Source organism: Bufo bufo, chromosome 2, assembly GCF_905171765.1.
Source record: "Bufo bufo chromosome 2, aBufBuf1.1, whole genome shotgun sequence".
Classification (NCBI taxonomy): domain Eukaryota; kingdom Metazoa; phylum Chordata; class Amphibia; order Anura; family Bufonidae; genus Bufo; species Bufo bufo.
Window position 1 is genome coordinate 397308178 of NC_053390.1, and position 19670 is coordinate 397327847.

General features: G+C 42.8%; 1 protein-coding gene across 3 annotated transcripts in view; it reads left to right on the forward strand.

Annotated features, from left to right (window-relative positions):
- BNC2 (basonuclin 2) overlaps window positions 1-19670 on the forward strand; it is a 715491-nt gene that overhangs the window by 188016 nt on the left and 507805 nt on the right. For all 3 annotated transcript variants that reach the window (XM_040417243.1, XM_040417247.1, XM_040417246.1), the window contains exon 2: window positions 12079-12285. In XM_040417243.1, coding sequence (XP_040273177.1) covers window positions 12079-12285 — 207 coding nt within the window. The remainder of the gene's footprint in view (window positions 1-12078; window positions 12286-19670) is intronic.

Consider the following 19670-nt stretch of genomic DNA (forward strand, 5'->3'; position numbering starts at 1 on the left):
GATCCACAGTTCAGGCTGACGAGGGAGCTCCAACTGCAGTCGCCGAGCAAGAAGTTCTTGTATTGCTCCCCAATATCCATCTAGAAGGGGGCAATCCCAAAACAGATGAAGATAGTCTGCGTTCGGGCTCCCACAATGTATGCAGTTGGAGTTATCTCATAATCCGCGCCTCTGAAGCCACACCGGCGTTACATATATCCTGTGCATAATATTAAACTGAACAACTATGTGGTTAAAACTAAAAGAAACTAAACCCATATTCTTCAATACACTTTCTCAAACCTCAGAAGATAAGTTAGGGTAAGTAAGTCTCCAGGACTTTTGTCCAGGTGAGAGACAATCCAAAAAGCGTGCCCTAATTAAGTGTTTATAACAATAAGCTATCTTAACCTTTACGTGGTTCTTTTTCTTTATTAGACTGTGCAAAAAACTAGACGTGTCTATACTTAATAAAGTTCTATCCACAATACTACAGAGTGCCGATCGTAGCTGAATGTATCTAAACCAAACTATTTCACATGCGTTTTCCTTCTGCGCGATCTCCTCAAGAGAGAGGATCCGACCATCACCAACTACTTGCGCTATATAGTGAATATTCTTAGCCCTACAATACTGCTGACAGTCAGGGTCCCCCAGCATTGGAAGTCTTTGATTTTGCCATAGTGGGGTGCAAACCAGTGAGGATGTAATAGAAAGCCAGCTCCTGATCAATGTCCAGGCCCTGATAACCAGCTTAACGAAACTTCCAAACTCCTGCCTCCGACTCAGTAGGCATCCTGACTCTAATAGAGTAAAGAAGTCAAGAAAGCCAAATTGGTCCACAAATTTTTTACATAGGGGGCTGGTCTCCCACTCATGAAAAAGACATAGCTGAGACGCAATAAAATATCCCCTGAAGCTGGGAAGGTTCAAACCCCCCCGTTCCAGCGGCATTGAAAAATAATCCAGTTTCAGCCTTACCCGCTTTCTCCCCCATAGCAAATCATTAATCATCTTCTCTATCAGTTTTCAGAGGAGGTTCTTACTGTGCTGACGGCAAATAAGAATAAAAAATAAATAAGATAAAATGAGAAGCAGGATGATGATATACCTTGTGAATGAAATAAAAGTAAATGAGAAGTGGGATGATGATATACCTGGTGAAATAACAGTAAGGAAGAAGCGGGATGATGATATACCTTGTGAGATAAGAGTAAAGAAGAAGTGGGATGATGATATACCTCGTGAGATGAGTAAAGAAAAAGCGGGATGAGAGCAATGGAGAGGTGGGATGATGATAGAACAAAAGAGATGCAGAGTGATAATATTCCTGGTAAATTAAGAGTAAAGGAAGAATGAGATTATGTAGCTTGTGAAATACGTAAGAGTAAAGGAGAAGTGGAATGAAGATGCAAAAGTAAAGGAAAATCAGGATGATAATATACTTTGTCACATCTGAAATAAGAGTAAAGGAGAAGTAGGATGATGATACATACCATGTGAGATAAGAGTAAAGGAGAAAAGGGATGATATACCTTGTGAAATGAGAGTAAACAAGAAGAATGATGATGCTCCTGGTGAATTAGGAGTAAAGGAGAAGTGGACAACAATGTACCTTTTGAAATAAGAGGAAAGGAGAAGTGGGATGATGATATTCCTTGTGAACTAAGAGTAAAGGAGATGTGCAATAATGATGTACCTTGTGAAATGGAGAAGCAGGATGATGATATACCTTATGAAGTAAGAGCAGAGGAAAAGCAGGATACCTTGTGGGAAAGAGTAAAGGAGAAGCAGGATAATGATATATCGTATGACGTAAGAATAAAGGAGAAGTGGGATAATGTTGTACCTTGTGACAGAAACCCCAAAGTTGCCCCTACTGCATTTTTTTAAACCAAGAAATGTTCAGGCGTTGATTTCTTTGCCAGGTACAGATACATATCAGTGTTTTTGGAGTCTAAGGAAACAGTAACTACAAAAGGACATTACTGTGATTTGTAATCATCTTATCTTGTCTGAAATCATAAAATCTGATGACCAAGGCATCTACTGATAAATAAATTTTGTTGAGCACAGTATTGTGCATGATATAACCATTTAGAATCCATTAAGAACATGTCAGTTGGAGCTTGTGTATGAATGAGATTAGGACATGATTTTGTATATTATCAGCCTTTATGTGCATAATGCCAGGGTCTAGCTAGCTCTCACACCTGGGCCATGAGGCCTATGGCCAGAAGTCTTTTTGCCAAATAAGAAGACATTGACACCAGTAACTTTTGTATTGGTAACCAGAACCACAGGTTACGCCTCTTCATAAAGTGCAAGGTATACAGCCTAATATCATTTTGTTAATATGAAATATTGAGAAATGTTAAAAATATTTCTTTTTGGCTGTATATATTATTATTAATAAATATCTTTTATGATATTTAAAAAAAGTTATTATAGTTTATCTTGGGGATGTTGACTCAACGAAAAAAAGTTTCATACTCATGCCTCCCCAACAAGTAGAGATTCAGGTGACAGGTCCTATGTGTTCAGTTGGGGATACCACAGTTGCTATTGTGCTATTATGCCACGTGTGTGGGAGGAAATTAATCTTTCTGTAATCCAAGCAACCATACTAGGAACAACTTCTACCAAAACAGTTAATTAAAATAAGGAACTTGTAAAGTAATAGTTAGTGTTAGTGTATTGCCATTGTTAAGCCTTACAAATGTGTTCTGCTTAAGTTAGCCAGTACAATGGATGAAATTAATTATTAGGCCTGAGTCCAATTTTGAATACAAGCTACTATTTTTCAGACTGATCATAGTGCTCCAAGCTTTATTTAACTCTTAATGGTGCAGTGGTCACCAACCAGTGCTCTTGAGTCAAGTTTTGCTGTCAGGCTTATTGCATATGGCTCTTCAATGGTTGGCAGTTGTGAATTTTAGCGGGGAAGTTATAAAATTACTGAACATTGGCACATTGCTGCTGGTGCTCTGCTAACCCACTCTGTCGCTCCAGGCTTCAGCAGTGAAGACTTTACAGCCTTTACCCTTCTACCTGGCAAGCCCAGCTGTCAGAGCAGTTCTGTCCTCCAGGCAGACTGTGGTCTGCCACTTGCCAGCACGGCCTCTCTCTCTCTTTTTTTGAACATAGGGTGCGCATGAGCACGAGCTCTTAAATGCGCCCTAATCTTCACCAGGTAATGGCTGGACACCATGAGGTAGCTGTCCACCTTAAGGTGGTTAAGGCACCTTCTCGTGTGAGAAGGTGATTTGCTAGTGTCCTGCAAAGGTGTGCTGTTACTACATTCATCTGCCCATGTACCAAGCTCTGTCTGTTTCCTGGATTTGGGGCAGTCTTCTCAAAGAAAATGATCACTATGCATAATGTGTGGTGGAACTAAAAAAAACTGTTGCAGGAAGTCTACTCTGGAAAAGTATGTGGTCTCTTCAAATTAGTGGTCATTTGGAGAGCTTTAACTGTATGGGAGCTGTATGAGATATTCAGTCACAGAAAAATCCGGCTGAACTTGAATATGCACTCTGCTAAAAACTTGGACTTAATTTGAAACACTTGGCAGTAACAGATAATTGTTACTCTTTATAAAAACTCTAAACATTGTGGGGGCGATTTATCAAACTGGTGTAAAGTAGAACTGGCTTACTTGCCCATGGCAACTAATCAGATTCCACCTTTCCTTTTGTCACCGCTCCTTTGGAAGATGAAAGGTGGAATCTGATTTGTTGCTATGGGCAACTAAGCCAGTTCTACTTTACACCAGTTTGATAAATCTCCCCCTGTGTATTTCCAGGTATCATTGTGACCTAAACTTTTCACGTGAAATGATGAAACTTTTAATAAAAAGTATTTTTGCTAATGTCAGCATGTTTTTTTTTCTTAGATTAGTTAATTACATGGATAAATTATATTATTATTAAAGAGTAGTAATGACTTTAAATATAGTGCACACTCAGAATCAGGAATGTTCTCTATTTGTTTTGCAAACAAACCACATTGCACTTGATGAACCCTGTCTGGTATATCTATAAAAAGTTACATGTACAGTTAGCTGTGTACTAAAAGTCTTCAGAGTTGATAGGAATAATGACAGAGTGGAGAGGGTGTCAGCAGTAAGTTTGTGTTGACGTCACAGATTATTTTGCCCTTCCTCTGATCCGTCAGAACAATAACCCACCAAAAAATGGATCCTGCTGAGCATCCACCTTCACTCAGTCAGCAATTGGTCAGTAATCCATCAGTATTGCTAAAGCCCAAAAAAAACCAGGAGTGGATACAAAACAGAGATGACACGTGAATGGAATATTTGCATGTCTTCTGTGTTTTGTACCCACTCCTGCTTTTGGCTACCAAATCATAAGCCAATTCTGATGGGACCATACAGGCCTTACAGCTGCTACACAGACAGGATCCGTTGTGCGTCTAATTTTTCCTTCCTTCTGACAGATCAGAAGAAGGGTCAAATAAATGATGATGTCAACCAGGCCAAAAAGGCAAAATACTGGCCCAGTCATGGAGTGGGGAGGGTGGGAAAACAGCTTAAGTGCAAATTCCAAAGTGTGGCCCAATGACATAGTGTTGAGGTAGCGGCAGCATGAGGAGACCAAATAGTGGCCCAGTGACATAGTGTGGAGGTGGCAGCAGCAGCATGAGGAGACCACAGAGTGGCCCATTTATATAGTGTTGAGGTGGCAGCAGCATGAGGAGGCCACAGACTGGCAAGGTGACATAGTGTGGAGGAGGCAGCAGCAGAATGAGGAGGGACAGAGTGGCTCAGTGACATAGTGTTGGTTTAGCAGCAGCATGAGGAGGCCACAGAGTGGCAAGGTGACATAGTGTGGAGGTGGCAGCAGCAGCATGAGGAGGCCACAGAGTGGCACAATGATAGAGTGTGGAAGTGGCAGCTGCATGAGTAGACCACAGGGTGGCCCAGATACAGAGCTGTGAGTTGGCAGTAGCATGAGGAGACCACAGAGTGGCAATGTGACATAGTGTGGAGGTGGCAGCAGCAGAAGCATGAGGAGGCCACAGAGTGACCCAGTGACATAGTGTTGATTTAGCAGCAGCATGAGGAGACCGCAGAGTGGCAAGGTGACATAGCGTGGAGGTGGAAGTAGCAGCAGCAGCAGCATGAGGAGGCCACATAGTGTCCCAGAGACAGAGTTGTGAGTTAGTAGCAGCATGAGGAGACCACAGAGTGGCAAGGTGAAATAGTGTGGAGGTGACAGCAGCAGCAGCATGAGGAGGCCACAGAGTGACCCATTGACATAGTGTAGATTTAGCAGCAGCATGAGAAGACCACAGAGTGGCAAGGTGACATAGTGTGGAGGTGGCAGGAGCAGCATAGGGAGGCCACAGACTAACAAGGCGACATAGTGTGTAGGTGGCAGCAGCATAAGGAGTCCTCAGAGTGGCAAGGTGACATAGTGTGGAGGTGGCAGCAGCAGCATGAAGAGACCTGAGTGGTGAGATGGCAGCAGCATCAGGAGACCACAGAGTGACCCGGTGACAGAGTGGGGAGGTGGATGGCAATAACAGTACCCAATGACGATGGTGGGTGTAAGAAGGAGCACTTGGCATCAGATGTGGGGCATCAGGCGGGTGGTAGCATCAGAATAGTAGCTTCTCTGCCCTATTCATTGAACTGCTGGCCTGTAAGATCCGTTTAGATAATCGTATAGACGGCTTCGGGGTAGCGGAAGTGAGCAATAAAATAAGCCTATATGCCGATGATGTGATTCTGTTCCTTGATCAGGGATGGAAAATCCTTCCCTATGTCATAGAAGCAATAGAGGATTATGGTAAATTATCAGGCTATCTGATCAACTGGACAAAATCATCGCTCCTCCCACTGAACCGCAAAGCCGTAGATGAAGGGAGTGGAGTCCGTGTTCTCACCCCTAACGATACCTTGGATTATTTGGGGGTTAAGATTGGGGTTCCCATAAATAGGTTTTATGCGCTCAATTTGGTCCCGGTTTTGAATAAAGTCAAGTCCAAGATAGGTGCTTGGCAGAAATTGATATTGGCACAGACAGATCGAATAGCACTGATTAAGATGATTATTTTGCCTATCGTGATGTTCCCGATGTGTGCTGCCCCTATCTGAATTGACGACATTTTCTATTATAGATTGGAGACTCTTATTAATGACCTAATATGGGGAAGGAAGAGGGTGCGTATAAAGCAGAGATATCTATGGTTGTCGGAGTCAGATGGCGGGTTATCATTTCCTTTTTTTCAAGGATATTATTTATGTGCACAGATTCAGCGTTGTTGTCACTTGAAAGAGACTTTACTTTCACGATATTTGACAAAAGTTATGGATAAACCAATAGACAATGTTTTTTCATGTTTGGAGACTGGAAGTCTTTGCTGATCCCTTGGTCACTACAGAGGATTTGGAATAAGCTTAAGGAAATTCTGAAAGTTGCTTCTCCTTTTGCCTTCACCCCTCTGTGGGAGAACAGGGGTCTGGTGGAATTCTTCAAAATTACAGATTTTGGATATTGGTCACGTAAGGCTACTTTCACACCTGCATTTAGGTGCGGATCCGTCTGGTATTTGCACAGACGGATCCGCACCTATATGCAAACGCTTAGATCCGTTCAGAAATTTATTTTAATTTTTTTGTTCATGATAATGCAAACGGATCCGTTTTGACTTTACATTGAAAGTCAATGGGGGACGGATCAGTTTGAAAATTGAGCCATATTGTGTCAACTTCAAACGGATCCGTCCCCATTGACTTACATTGTAAGTCTGGACGGATCCGTTTGCCTCCGCACGGCCAGGCGGACACCCGAACGCTGCAAGCTGCATTCGGGTGTCCGCCTGCTGAGCGGAGGACAAATGGTGCCAGACTGATGCATTCTGAGCGGATCCGCATCCACTCAGAATGCATTAGGGCTGGACGGATCCGTTAGGGGCCACTTGTGAGAGCCTTCAAACGGAACTCACAAGCGGAGCCCCGCACGCTAGTGTGAAAGTTAGGAACGTGTCCCACCTTTTTTATTTGGGACACTTTAAATCACTTATGGAATTCGGCCTCACTGATAGTTCACCATTAGATGTGTTTATGTATTCACGCCTAAAACATACATATGTGGCCTCTAGGAATAAAGGCTACATTTTTCCACGAGAGAATTTATTTTTTGATTATTGCTATGCTCAGAAAGAAGGTGAAGATATCTAGATTATACAGTAAACTCCGAACGGCACTGGCAACTGTAACACTTTTTAAAAGCCCAAGTAAGTGGGAGCAAGAGTTAAATTGCTCTCCACTACACTGGTCTACCTTGTATAGGAACGTGAGAAAGGCTACAGTTTCCAATGCTCATAGATTAATTTAATTCAAGATCCTGCACCGACTGTATTATACGCCAAAAATGCAAGAGAAATTCCCCCAAAATAAAGGCCGGGATTGCTGCTGCCCTAAATGTGGATTTGTGAACGCAGATTATGGCCATTTGCTTTGGAACTGTAGTAAACTAAAAAAGTACTGGGAGCAGGTTTTTATAACTCTACAAAAGGAGTCTTCTATGATATATAACCCGGGGATATTGACAGTGATTTTGGGTCATTATGCTTCAGAAATGGAAATCCCGCTCCGGGTCAGACAGATTTGGATGAGGGGCCTGATGGTGGCAAAAGTTATGTTAATTAAACACTGGGGCTCTGTCTCCCCGCCTTCGATAAATGAATGGATCCTATATCTTCAACAAATTAGAATATATGAGGATATTGAAAGGAAACGGAGAGCGGCACGCATGACTGCTTAGCGACATCTAATATTCTTATTGTAGATATGTTTGGTTTCGACGACGCCAATGTGTGGGGGGGGAGTGTATAATTTTATTCTTTTCTATATTAACTCTGAATTTATAGTGATCAGTATAATCTATAATCAGTATAATCTAGCCAAGGGTCTGCCTTCTTTGATAGGGCAGGTGATGGATGTTGATAATTGCTATACTCTGTAGACTATTTTGATCACTATAATGTATTGTGTATCTATATTGTGGTTTTCTTCTAAAATAAAAATAAATATTTAAATTAAAAAAAAGAATAGTAGCTGAGGCAGGTAGCCAAAAGAAACCAGTCTCTTTTGTCAAGGTTTGGGTGAGGCAGCATAGATGATCTAGTCTGATGCATCAGGCATTGGTGGTTGTAAATCCTGGCTGATCCACGCCTGATTCATCTTGACAAATGTCAGTCTCTTCACATTTTGGGTGGACAGTCTAGTTCTCTCCGCACTAAACACCCGATCTGATGCCACACTACTGGCTGGGCAGGACAGCTTTTCCAGGGCAAACTCGGCCAGTTGCAGCCACAAATTCAGTTTGGCTGCCCAGTAGTCCAGCGGATCTTCAATGTGGGGTGGCAGGGTGCTGTCCAAGTATGCCACCATCTGCTGGTTCAGGTTCTGCTCCAGGTCTAACTGCTGCTGCTGGTGAGTAGTTTCTTCACTAGGTAGGTTAAAAAAGCTGCTAATCTTCGACTCTAGACTCAAGCTGCTGCTGATGGAGCTGGTACTGCTACAGCAGCCATGGCAGTGGAACGAGAGCGAAGAGGGCCCCCTGGTCAGACCTGCAAGAGGATGGATGATGGCATAGATAGGCAGCGGCCAACTGACTACATAGGATGTCTCTGTAGTAGTTCAGTTTGTCCTCCCTCTCAGCGGATGTAAAAAAGGACCCCATTTTGGATCGGATTCGGCAAATGGCCATGTTCACCTCCTCCGGAGGCCTAACAAAAAACTGCCACAAAGCCGAGTAGGTAATTATATCCCTAACACTCTGCACTGACTGACTGCTACTGCCGCTGCCTCCGTGAACCCCTGCACCACTACATTCTGGGCAGGTAGGCTCCTTCGAAGCAGATGGTCTACCCCGGGCACGTTTGGCTCCCGACCTCCCACTGCTGCCACCCTGCTGACTCCCGGCCATGCTACCAGCTTGCTGGCTCCACCACTGCCTCACGCGCAAGCTGCCACCCTCTTCTCCCAATGATGATGAAACCCATTCGTCACCCGGCTCCCAATTGCGATTGGCTACATCATCATTGAATACTGTCTGCATGTCACTGATGTCCTCCTCAACCGTCTCTGAGCCAGGAGCCTGACCGCTCGCAACACCAACTCCCACGCCACTCTCCTCATCAGTACCAGCCTACTGGAGGAAGCGGCGGATGTCTTCTCCAGATCTTGGCTGGGCAGTAACTGCTGACTGTCCTCTAGTAGCTCGTCCTCGCTGTATAGTGGAGCCGAGCCCACAGCATATAATAGTTCTCTGGCTGAGGGAACAGAAAAGGACAGAGACAGGTTGAGGACAGGTGAGGGCACAGGACCTGCTCCCAGGCTATGCCAACTAAGTTTGTGTCTGACAAACCCCCTGACACTGGAAGCTCAGGCCTCTGTATGTGACCCCCACTGCCACGACCTCTTACTCTGCTACGACCTGTGCCAGAAACATTTAGGCCTCTGCCCCTCTCTGTGCAGGGCCTGTCACTTCTCTGTCTGACATACTGTTAGATCAAATAAGTAAATAAAAAGGAAATTAATACACCCCAAAAAAGGCTGTAATTTTGTCACTTTACCACACAACGGCAAATAATACTTTTTTCCCACTAATACACGCCAAAACATGCCTTAGAACATATAACTGCACTGCTGAACGGCAAATAATACTTTTTTTGCCACTAATACACGCTAAAAAAGGCTTTAGAACATATAACTTCATCGCTGAACGGCAAATAATACTTTTTTTTACCACTAATACCCGTTGAAAAAGGCTTTAGAACATATAATTGCACCGCTGAATGGCAAATAATACTTTTTTTGGCCACTAATACACGCCAAAAAGGAATGCAATTTTCTCACATCACCACAGAACAGCTAATAAGCACTTTTTTCCCACTAATACACGCCAAAAAAGGCTTTAGAACATATAACTGCACTACTAAACGGCAAATAATACTTTTTTGCCACTAATACATGCCAAAAAGGGCTGTAATTTTCTCACTTCGCCACACAACGGCATATGATACTTTTTTTTGCCACTAATACACGCCCAAAAAAGTTTTAACTGCACCGCTGAAAGGACAAAATAGCCTTAAAACATATAACTGCACCGCTGAACAACAAATAATAATTTTTTTTTGCCACTAATACACCGCAGAAAGGGCTGTAATTTTCTCCCTTCACCACACAACGGCTAATAAGCCCTATTTCTCCACACTTATACACGTCAAAAAAGGCTTTAGAACATATAACTGCACCACACAAGGGCTAATAAGACATATAAATATTTCCCAGTAATACACCCTGTTGGATCACACAGCACTTGCACCCTAATAAAAATAACGGTTTGCTGGAATTACAGAGGTATCATCTATTGCAAACCTGAAAGCAGCAGTATAATAGCAATTTGGATCCCCAGTCAGTGCAGCAAGGTGTAATAGGATTGTTCCTATTACTCAGGCTGTAAACTCCCCTATTGGACCCTGTTCTTCTTTTATATTGTGGAATAATTCCTCCCTATCCTTTCCCTACACTTTTAATGATCTTTCCCTGAACTTCTATGCAGCAAAAATTAAAGTTTTCAAGTCTTTCCTAGCACTATCCCTAGTGCCTGCTGACGTCTCTCCCTGCACTAAATACACTGGAAAATGGCTGAATCCAAGATGACTGAGGCTATTTATACGGCTGTGACATCACAGGGGCTGCCTGGCTGCTGATTGGCTGCATGCATGGCATTGTGGGTGGTCTCTCATTCCCAGAGTTCTTTGCTCTATGTCCTAACATGTTCAGCAGCCATTTTAAGAAAAAATGTGACTCGTTACCACGAAGCGTGATGAAATTTGGATTCGGTGCAAATCAAATTTTTCCTGAAATTCGGATCAAATTACACTTCGTCAACTTCGATTCACTCATCTCTAATTATTATTATTATATTTATTTAGTAATCTTTTTTTATAGAGCACTATAACATCATATTACAATACAAATCATCTTGCAGTTACCTTTATTACATTGCTTTAATATTTTTTTCAATCTTAAAATTGTAGTTTGCTCAATATTTATTATGGGTATGTTATAGGTAAGATCGAGTAACCCTTTCAGTCCACATCCTTAGAATACAGCAACTATTGTTTGTACAGTATACACCCATATATGAAAACTTTTCCGCACCTGAAGCACTTGATGAAAGCTTCTATTAAGTTATAAACTCTACATTACTTATGTGGTTTATTGCTGGGTATCTTGAATATTTTCTTTTTAAAAATGTTTAATAAAATGTTATCATGTCTCTTAGGTTTGGTTCACAATGACTTATTTAGGGTATAGATGTGTCATTTATTTATATTTTTTTCTTGGCTAGACATGTTCTGTGTGTCTCAAGATAACATTCAAAATAACATGAGTTTGTGATATTATGTCATGTGGTGGCTATCCCATACCTGTCTCTGCAAGGCCACCCAGTGGTTGTGTGGTTAATTGCAGCATGTCTTAGTCTTTTGTTTTGCTAGCATGTTGTAACATTGTACTGAATTTGTTAAATGAGCAATTAGAGTCCATAGAGGGAGTTTTCCAGACTCCTCATATTGATGATCTATCCTCAGGATAGGTTGTTAATATCCAATCAGTGAGGGTCCTACACATGGTACCCCCATCAAGCAGCTGTTCCCTGCAGCCTCCGATGCTATAACTAGAATTGTGAATGGAACAGGAAGCAGCTCAGCTCACACTCACTTCAGGCTGCAGTAACCCAGCATGGCCTTTAACCAAATTAGAGCTAATGTTAGTGGACACATCTGTATATTCACACACAGGATACATTTTAGCAGCTGAAAATAATTTCTGCATAAATAAATTATGTTGTTTCTGTATCATATTATTGGATTACTCGAAATCCCAATCAGGTGAGCAGAACAGCAGCAAAATTTCTGCAACAATTCTGCCATGTGTAAATATACTGCACCCTTCTATATACTGTATACCCTGATTTGAATCTGATCCCATACTATGCAAATTCAACCTTAAGCAAGTCTTCAGAAAGATAACATAAAATTGCTTGTTTTCGATAGGATTGCAATGGGGACGGTGCCCCAATGATGAACCACATCAAGGTCAGCAGTGAAGACTCACCCTCTTCTCATGAAACTCATGGCTTACCAGCTGCAGCTCCATCCTGGGATGTACAATGGCCATCCAGTACAATGACTGATGCCATTTCATCTTCTTACTGGCATGAAACCTGGAAAGCAGACCCCAAAGTAAGATCAGGAAAATATGTAAGTTTGCCAAAAGCTATTACCCGTGCATTGAAGGCATATGAACAATCATTGGTGCATGTTCTGTATATAACATAGTTCACCTTTGCAAGGTTAACAAATGGCTAATCAGCCTCTCTTTAGGTGTTTCACCCTAATCACTGATGGAATGACTAACGTACAGTTATGATGCATGGGAAATGTGTGTATGTATGTGCTGGTTCCAGACATGGTCTAATTGTTAAGCTCAAATCACTGAGGTTCATTTGTATAAAATATTGATTGTAGCCATATACTACAATAAACAAAGTGATGGCAAATACATTCTCATGATTAGAAGGTAAGAAATGTGGCCTAGATGGTACTGAATTACAGTATGTTTTTCATTTATTTTCATCTCTGCATTTCAAAAGCTGTAACTTTTTTTTAATTATTTTATTCGCAAATATAGTCATATGAGAGCTTGCTTTATGCAGGATGAGTTGTTTTTTCAGGTAGAACCATCTTTGGGTGCATATTATGTTTTGTATATTTTTGATAAGATAAGATAATCCTTTAATAGTCCCACCATGGATAAATTTAGTGTTACAGCAGCACAGAGAGTACAAAAAACTCCAACATAAAGGCATTACAGTGACAGTAGATTACAGATAAAAAAAATAAAAAAAATAAGGCCTCATGCACACGACCGTTTTTAGGGTCCGCATCCGAGCCGCAGCTTTTGCGGCTCGGGTTGCAGCCCCATTCACTTCAATGGGGCCGCAAAAGATGCGGACAGCACTCCGTGTGCTGTCAGCATCCGTTGCACCGTTCTGTGACCCCGCAAAAAAAAATATAGCATGTCCTATTCTTGTCCGTTTTGCAGACAAGAATAGGCATGTCAACAATGGGCCGCCCGTTCCGTTCCGCAAATTGCGGAAGGCACACGGGCGGCTTCCGTTTTTTTGCGGATCCACGGTTTGCGGACCGGAAAAAACGGCACGGTCGTGTGAATGAGTCCTAAGGGATATATATATCACAGCTTAAAAAATTCAGTTTCTCGATTGACTGATATCCACAGGAACATGTAGGTGATGAGTGCAGTCTATCTTCGCTTGGGATGGTGTTGGTTGTACAGCCTAACAGCAGCAGGGAGGGACAACTTCCGTTAGAGCTCCTTCTCACACTTGGGGTGAAGCAGTAGGTCACTGACGGTACTGCCCAATGCTATCACTATCACATGCATGGGATGGGAGTTTTTCTCCAATATGGAGATCAACTTGGATAGTATCCTTTTCTCACCTACCACCTGTACTGGTTCTAGGGGGCTCCCCAGGATGGAACTGGCCCTTCTAATCAGTTTGTCAAGTCTCTTTCTCTCCCTGGTTGAGATGCTGCTACCCCAGAAGCCCACGTCTAAGATGATGGCTGATGCCACCACAGTGTTGAAAAAGGTCCTGAGAAGTGCCCTCTGCACTCCAAAAGCTCTCAGCCTCCTAAGAAGGTGAATCCTGCTGTGACCCTTTCTATATAGTGCATCCATGTTATCGGCCCAGTACAGCTTATTATTGAGGAGTACACCCAGGTACTCATAAGTGTTGACAATCTCAATGTCTGTCCCCTGGATGCTCACTGGTTTAGGAGGATGTTTGTGCTCTCGGAAATCCACAACCTTCTCCTTAGTCTTCCCGGCATTGATCCTTAGGTGGTTCTGCTAGTGCCAATCCACAAATTAGTTCTTAGTTCTAGTCCCGGCTTAGTTCTCTGTATTCCATGTCATACTCGTTTGTGATGAGGCCTACTACTGCCGAGTCATCAGAGAACTTCTGTAAGTAGCATCTAGATGAGTTGTACAGTATCTGATGTCTGCAGTCTACAGTGTGAAGAGGAAAGGAGCAAGAACTGTACCCTGAGGTGCCCCTGTACTACAGATCACCTACTTTAAAGGGAACCTGTCACCGGGATTTTGTGTATAGAGCTGAGGACATGGGTTGCTAGATGGCCGCTAGAACATCCGCAATACCCAGTCCCCATAGCTCTGTGTGCTTTTATGGTGTAAAAAAACTGATTTCCTACATATGCAAATTACCCTGAGATGAGTCCTGTCCCTGAGATGAGTCAGGGACAGGACTCATATCAGGTTAATTTACATGTCTATAAAAAAAAATATTTACACAATAAAAGCACACATAGCTATGGGCACTGGGTATTGCGGATGTTCTAGCGGCCAACTAGCAACCCATGTCCTCAGCTCTATACCCAAAATCCCAGTGACAGGTTCCCTTTAACTTAGTAATACTGTATATATATTTTTTTTGGGGGAGAGGGGGCAGGGGTGGGGTGAAAAATCACTGCAATTCCACCATTGTTTTTGGGTTTTGTTTTACAGCTTTTACCTTGCAGTACAAATGACTTAAAGGCATTTTACGGAATCAGAAAAATATGGCTGAATGCACACGGCCGTGTTCCGCGGCCGTGAGAGGTCCGTGGTATGCCGGCCTGGAATCCTGCTGACAGCAGAAGCGCACGGCGTCATTGGTTGCTATGACGCCGTGCGCTTCATGCCGCCGCTGCACTACAGTAATACACTCGTATAATCTATACAAGTGTAGTACTGTAGTGCAGCGGCGGCATGAAGCGCACGGCGTCATAGCAACCAATAAAGCCGTGCGCTCCTGCTGTCAGCAGGAATCCAGGCCGGCATACCACGGACCGCTCACGGCCGCGGAACACGGCCGTGTGCATTCGGCCTATGGCTGATTTCCTCAAAAAACAGCTACAACCCATGGACAGGTGCAGTGCTGTTTCTGGAAGAAAGAAGCCATATTTTTCTAATCCCGGACAACCCCTTTAATAACCTTATTTTGTGGGTTTCATGCATTTTTATTTTGTCATCAAAGGATCTGTATGATGTGAGACTTTTTTTGCAAGACAACTTTTTGATCACTTTTTATTGCATTTCTTGAGAGGTGATTGAACAAAAAGAAGTAATTTATTTTTTTATTTTTAAAAGGATCACCATGTGAGATAAATATTGCAACCATTTTATTGTGCAGGTGAATATGGATGCAGCAATACTACTTATGTATTTTTAGTTTTTTACCCAAAAATTCATTTTACATGAAAAAGTTGATAAAAACAAAACAAAATGAACATGTGATCCTCTGATACATTATCCACTCATATAGTATACTGCATTGCTGCAAAACTGCAATACTTCTGTCTAATTTACTTCAGTGTAAAATAGACAGGACACACCTAGTAGGTCATTGTTAGACCCTAGACGGCCATAGCAACCCATGAGAACTCAGCAAGGGTGAAAGAGGGAATCAGTGCTGACTATGCCATCTAATGGGTTAAACTACATAGTTATACTTTTTTCTGATCCTGGCATTGAGAGCTTGGTGCCAGCTGTATAGTATTGCATACTATAAGGGTCCATTCACACGTCCGTAGTATATTGCGGATCCGCAAATTGCCGGCCTGGCCAGCACCTCCATAAAACTGCCTATTCTTGTCTGCAATTGCGGACAAGAATAGGACATGTTCTATTTTTTTTTTCCGGAGCCGCGGACTGTAAGTTTGGGGCCGCGCTCTGGAAATGCGGATGCGGACTGCACACTGTGTGCTGTCTGCATTCATTCCTGCCCTATAGAGAATGAATGGGTCCCCACCCGTTCCGGATAATTGCGGATTGGATGCGGACACATTCTACAGACGTGTGAATGGACCCTTAGGCCTCTTTCACACGGGCATTGCGGGAAAATGTGCGGGTGCTTTACGGGAACACTCGCGATTTTTCCGCACTCGCGTGAGAAAAATCGCGCATGTTTGGTACCCAAACCCGAACTTCTTCACAGAAGTTCGGGCTTGGGATCGGTGTTCTGTAGATTGTATTATTTTCCCTTATAACATGGTTATAAGGGAAAATAATAGCATTCTGAATACAGAATGCATAGTAAAATAGCGCCGGAGGGGTTAAAAAAAAGAAAAAATTATTTAACTCACCTTAATCCACTTGCTGGCGCTGCCGGCATCTCGTCTGTCTCCTTCTTTGCTGAACAGGACCTGTGGTGAGCATTCATTCCAGGACCTGTGGTGACGTCACTCCGGTCATCACATGATCCATCACATGACCCATCACCATGGTAAAAGATCATGTGATGGATCATGTGATGACCGGAGTGACGTCACCACAGGTCCTGGAATAAATGCTTACCACAGGTCCTGTTCAGCAAAGAAGGAGACAGACGAGATGCCGGCAGCGCCAGCAAGTGGATTAAGGTGAGTTAAATTTTTTTTTTTTTAACCCCTCCAGCGCTATTTTACTATGCATTCTGTATTCAGAATGCTATTATTTTCCCTTATAACCATGTTATAAGGGAAAATAATAATGATCGGGTCTCCATCCCGATCGTCTCCTAGCAACCGTACGTGAAAATCGCACCGCATCAGCACTTGCTTGCGGATGCTTGCGATTTTCACGCAACCCCATTCACTTCTATGGGGCCTGCGTTGCGTGAAAACGCAAAATATAGAGCATGCTGCAATTTTCACGCAACGCACAAGTGATGCGTGAAAATCACCGCTCATGTGAACAGCCCCATAGAAATGAATGGGTCGGTATTCAGTGCGGGGGCAATGCGTTCAACTCACGCATCGCATCCGCGCGGAATACTCGCCCGTGTGAAAGGGGCCTTAGTGTTTGTGCAAGCACATGTCCTAAGCCCGCGCCATCACTGCATCGTAGTTGTATGGCAGCTAGTGCTACCTATGTAATGTTACAGCACAAAATGGGAAAGGGTTAAAAGTCATTAATCTAATGACAGACTAGAAAAGGCTCTAGATCTGCATACATCTCTGAGCATGTAGATACAGTTCACCAAAAGAACCATCAATGCATACTCCCAAAGCAAAAAAGTCCTCGGAAAAAGTAATTTTCATGACTGCTGGACAAAACATGGTTAAACCCCTTTAGTTAGGAGGAGAGACCCTGCAAATGTGGGTTTGTGCTCTGGCAAATCTGGAGCAACCATAGACCGGTGGTGATATGTTAATACAGTATTGGTGGTATATGCTTGGTCTGATGCTCCTGGCATATATGGCAAACATGTCCATAGGATATAATGGGCTTGACTTATGCCAAAAGTGTTTACTGTTAGCATAGGTTTGGACAGTGTTCCTGTTTTATTGTACCTAAAAATGAAGTTGGCTAAAAAGCAAGAAGTTTTTTCAAAGCATATAAACTGAACATACACCACAGTGTAATGCATACACAATGCTACATTCCTACAGTGGTTGCTGCAGAAGTAATGTCCACCACAGCTTTCCCTGAAAAGTCAGTCGTCAGGGTTTTATTGAGCTGGGTGTTAACAAGATGACATCTTTACTAGTAGTGTTAAGGTGCAATTACAGAGGAGCAGCAGATTGTCGGGAAGGAAGTGTTCCTTCCCAACAGTCCTGTGTTTGTTTAGTGGAGGTGAAGCACTACATTTACATACAGCGATCACCTCCACAGTATTAGGACGAACGGTTGCTACTGCAATCCCTCGTCCTCCTACAGCTGCATTGTTTCTGGGCAGCAGATCGCTGTTCAGACGGCATGATGTGCTGCCCAGAAATGAAATGTACTTGCCTGCATGAATGACAGTTTCACCGGATGAACGAGCATTTCGCTCACTCATTGGGTTATCGGCACCTTTACGTTGGCAGATTGTCTGGAACAAGCGCTCATAGGAACACTTATCACCGATAATCTGCCCGATTATAACAAGCATGTAAATCTACCTTTAGACTTGGACCTTCACCTGGCTGCAGACCCAGATTAATGGACTTATATTAAAACTAGATCTGTACACCTGATATAGGAAAAATCTTCGATGGTAAGGCCGGGTTAACAGCTGCGTTGTGAACTCCAGCACTGTAGCTGGCCATTGTATCCGGCTTACATGCAAGCTTTCACCTGGAAAAAAATGCTACACACAACTTTTTTGGGCCTGAAAGTCGGCATATATGCCGGAAAGCGACTGGATTACCACAAGATCCTATTACAGTGAATGAGGATCTGGCGTTGCACGGTGTTCCTCAGCCAGAACAGACTGCCAGGCTTCACAGCGCAGATGTGAACCCAGCCTTATATCTGCATTACACTGGCAAAAGTGAATCCAGTACAATATTTTCTCTTTCTACTGTTGCTTTCTTTCTATTGCTGTCGGAATTATATTCAACTTTTGTACCTTAGGCACATTTGTGCCACTTCTGACCTTTATTACAGTTCACATGTCTGCATAAAATGGTTTCTTGTAGTCACATGCTATTTAACCTTTATCATGCTTGACATTGAACTCAGAGACTCACAGTTCTATTTGCTGCTTATCTAAATGAATAGGTGCTCACATGTTTAGGTCAAATGGCATGTTACTAGTGATTAGTTACCAGTCTGAGGCTTTCTTAAAGGGGTTGTCCCACAAAAAATATTCTACAGTTTTCAAATCAGCACCTGCATCTGAATACTTTTGTAATTGCATGTAACTAAACATTTTGTATAGCCACTGAGTTATTAATAAAATGTATCTGTATAGCACCGCCGACAGTTTTTTTATTTTTTATTTCTTTGTCCAGCTCACTGAGATGGCCACACACGCTCAGTTTCATCCTTCAACTGCCTCCTGAGCTGTGATAGGTAGAGCATGGACACGCCCCCTGAGCTGCAGCAGAAAAGACACTCCCTTTGAGCTGCCAGCTTGATATAAATCTTGCAGAGCAATGAATAGGGGGATTTCTGGGTCCATGTGAGGTACAGGGCTGGTTCTAGCTTTGTTAGAAATAGGCTGTCATGTATTATATGTAGAGTTGAGCGAACCCGAACTGCAAAGTTCGGGTTCGTACCGAACTTTAGGGTTTTCGGCACCCGGACCCGAACCCGAACATTTACGTAAAAGTTCGGGTTCGGTGTTCGGCGGTTTTTATGGCGCTTTTTGAAAGGCTGCAAAGCCGAGAGATCAGGGAGAAATCTGATCAAGAACTGGTTTATGTACTCAGCGATCTATAGCAAAAGTGTTTTGTGGGAGCAGTGCACAATTTTTTTAATCCTGCCCTGAGCCAACTACTGCTGAAAGCAAACTTTCGTTTCTTCAGTTAGTCAATAACAATACATGATCGCCACCATTTTATGCAACGATAGTGCACCAGCATAGGCTATCTGGAAGTCCAGAAATACAGCTTTGGCATACTGGGGTGAAAAAAGCCTCTGATATACTGCACATCTGGGATTAGACAAGCATAAGTGGCTGTCACATTTAGGACAGAAATACAGCTTTTTAGTTAGGGTGAAAAAACCCTCTAATATACTGCACATCTGTGATTTCACGTGCATAAGTCACTGTCACATTTAGGACAGAAATACAGCTTTTTGGTTATTAGGGTGA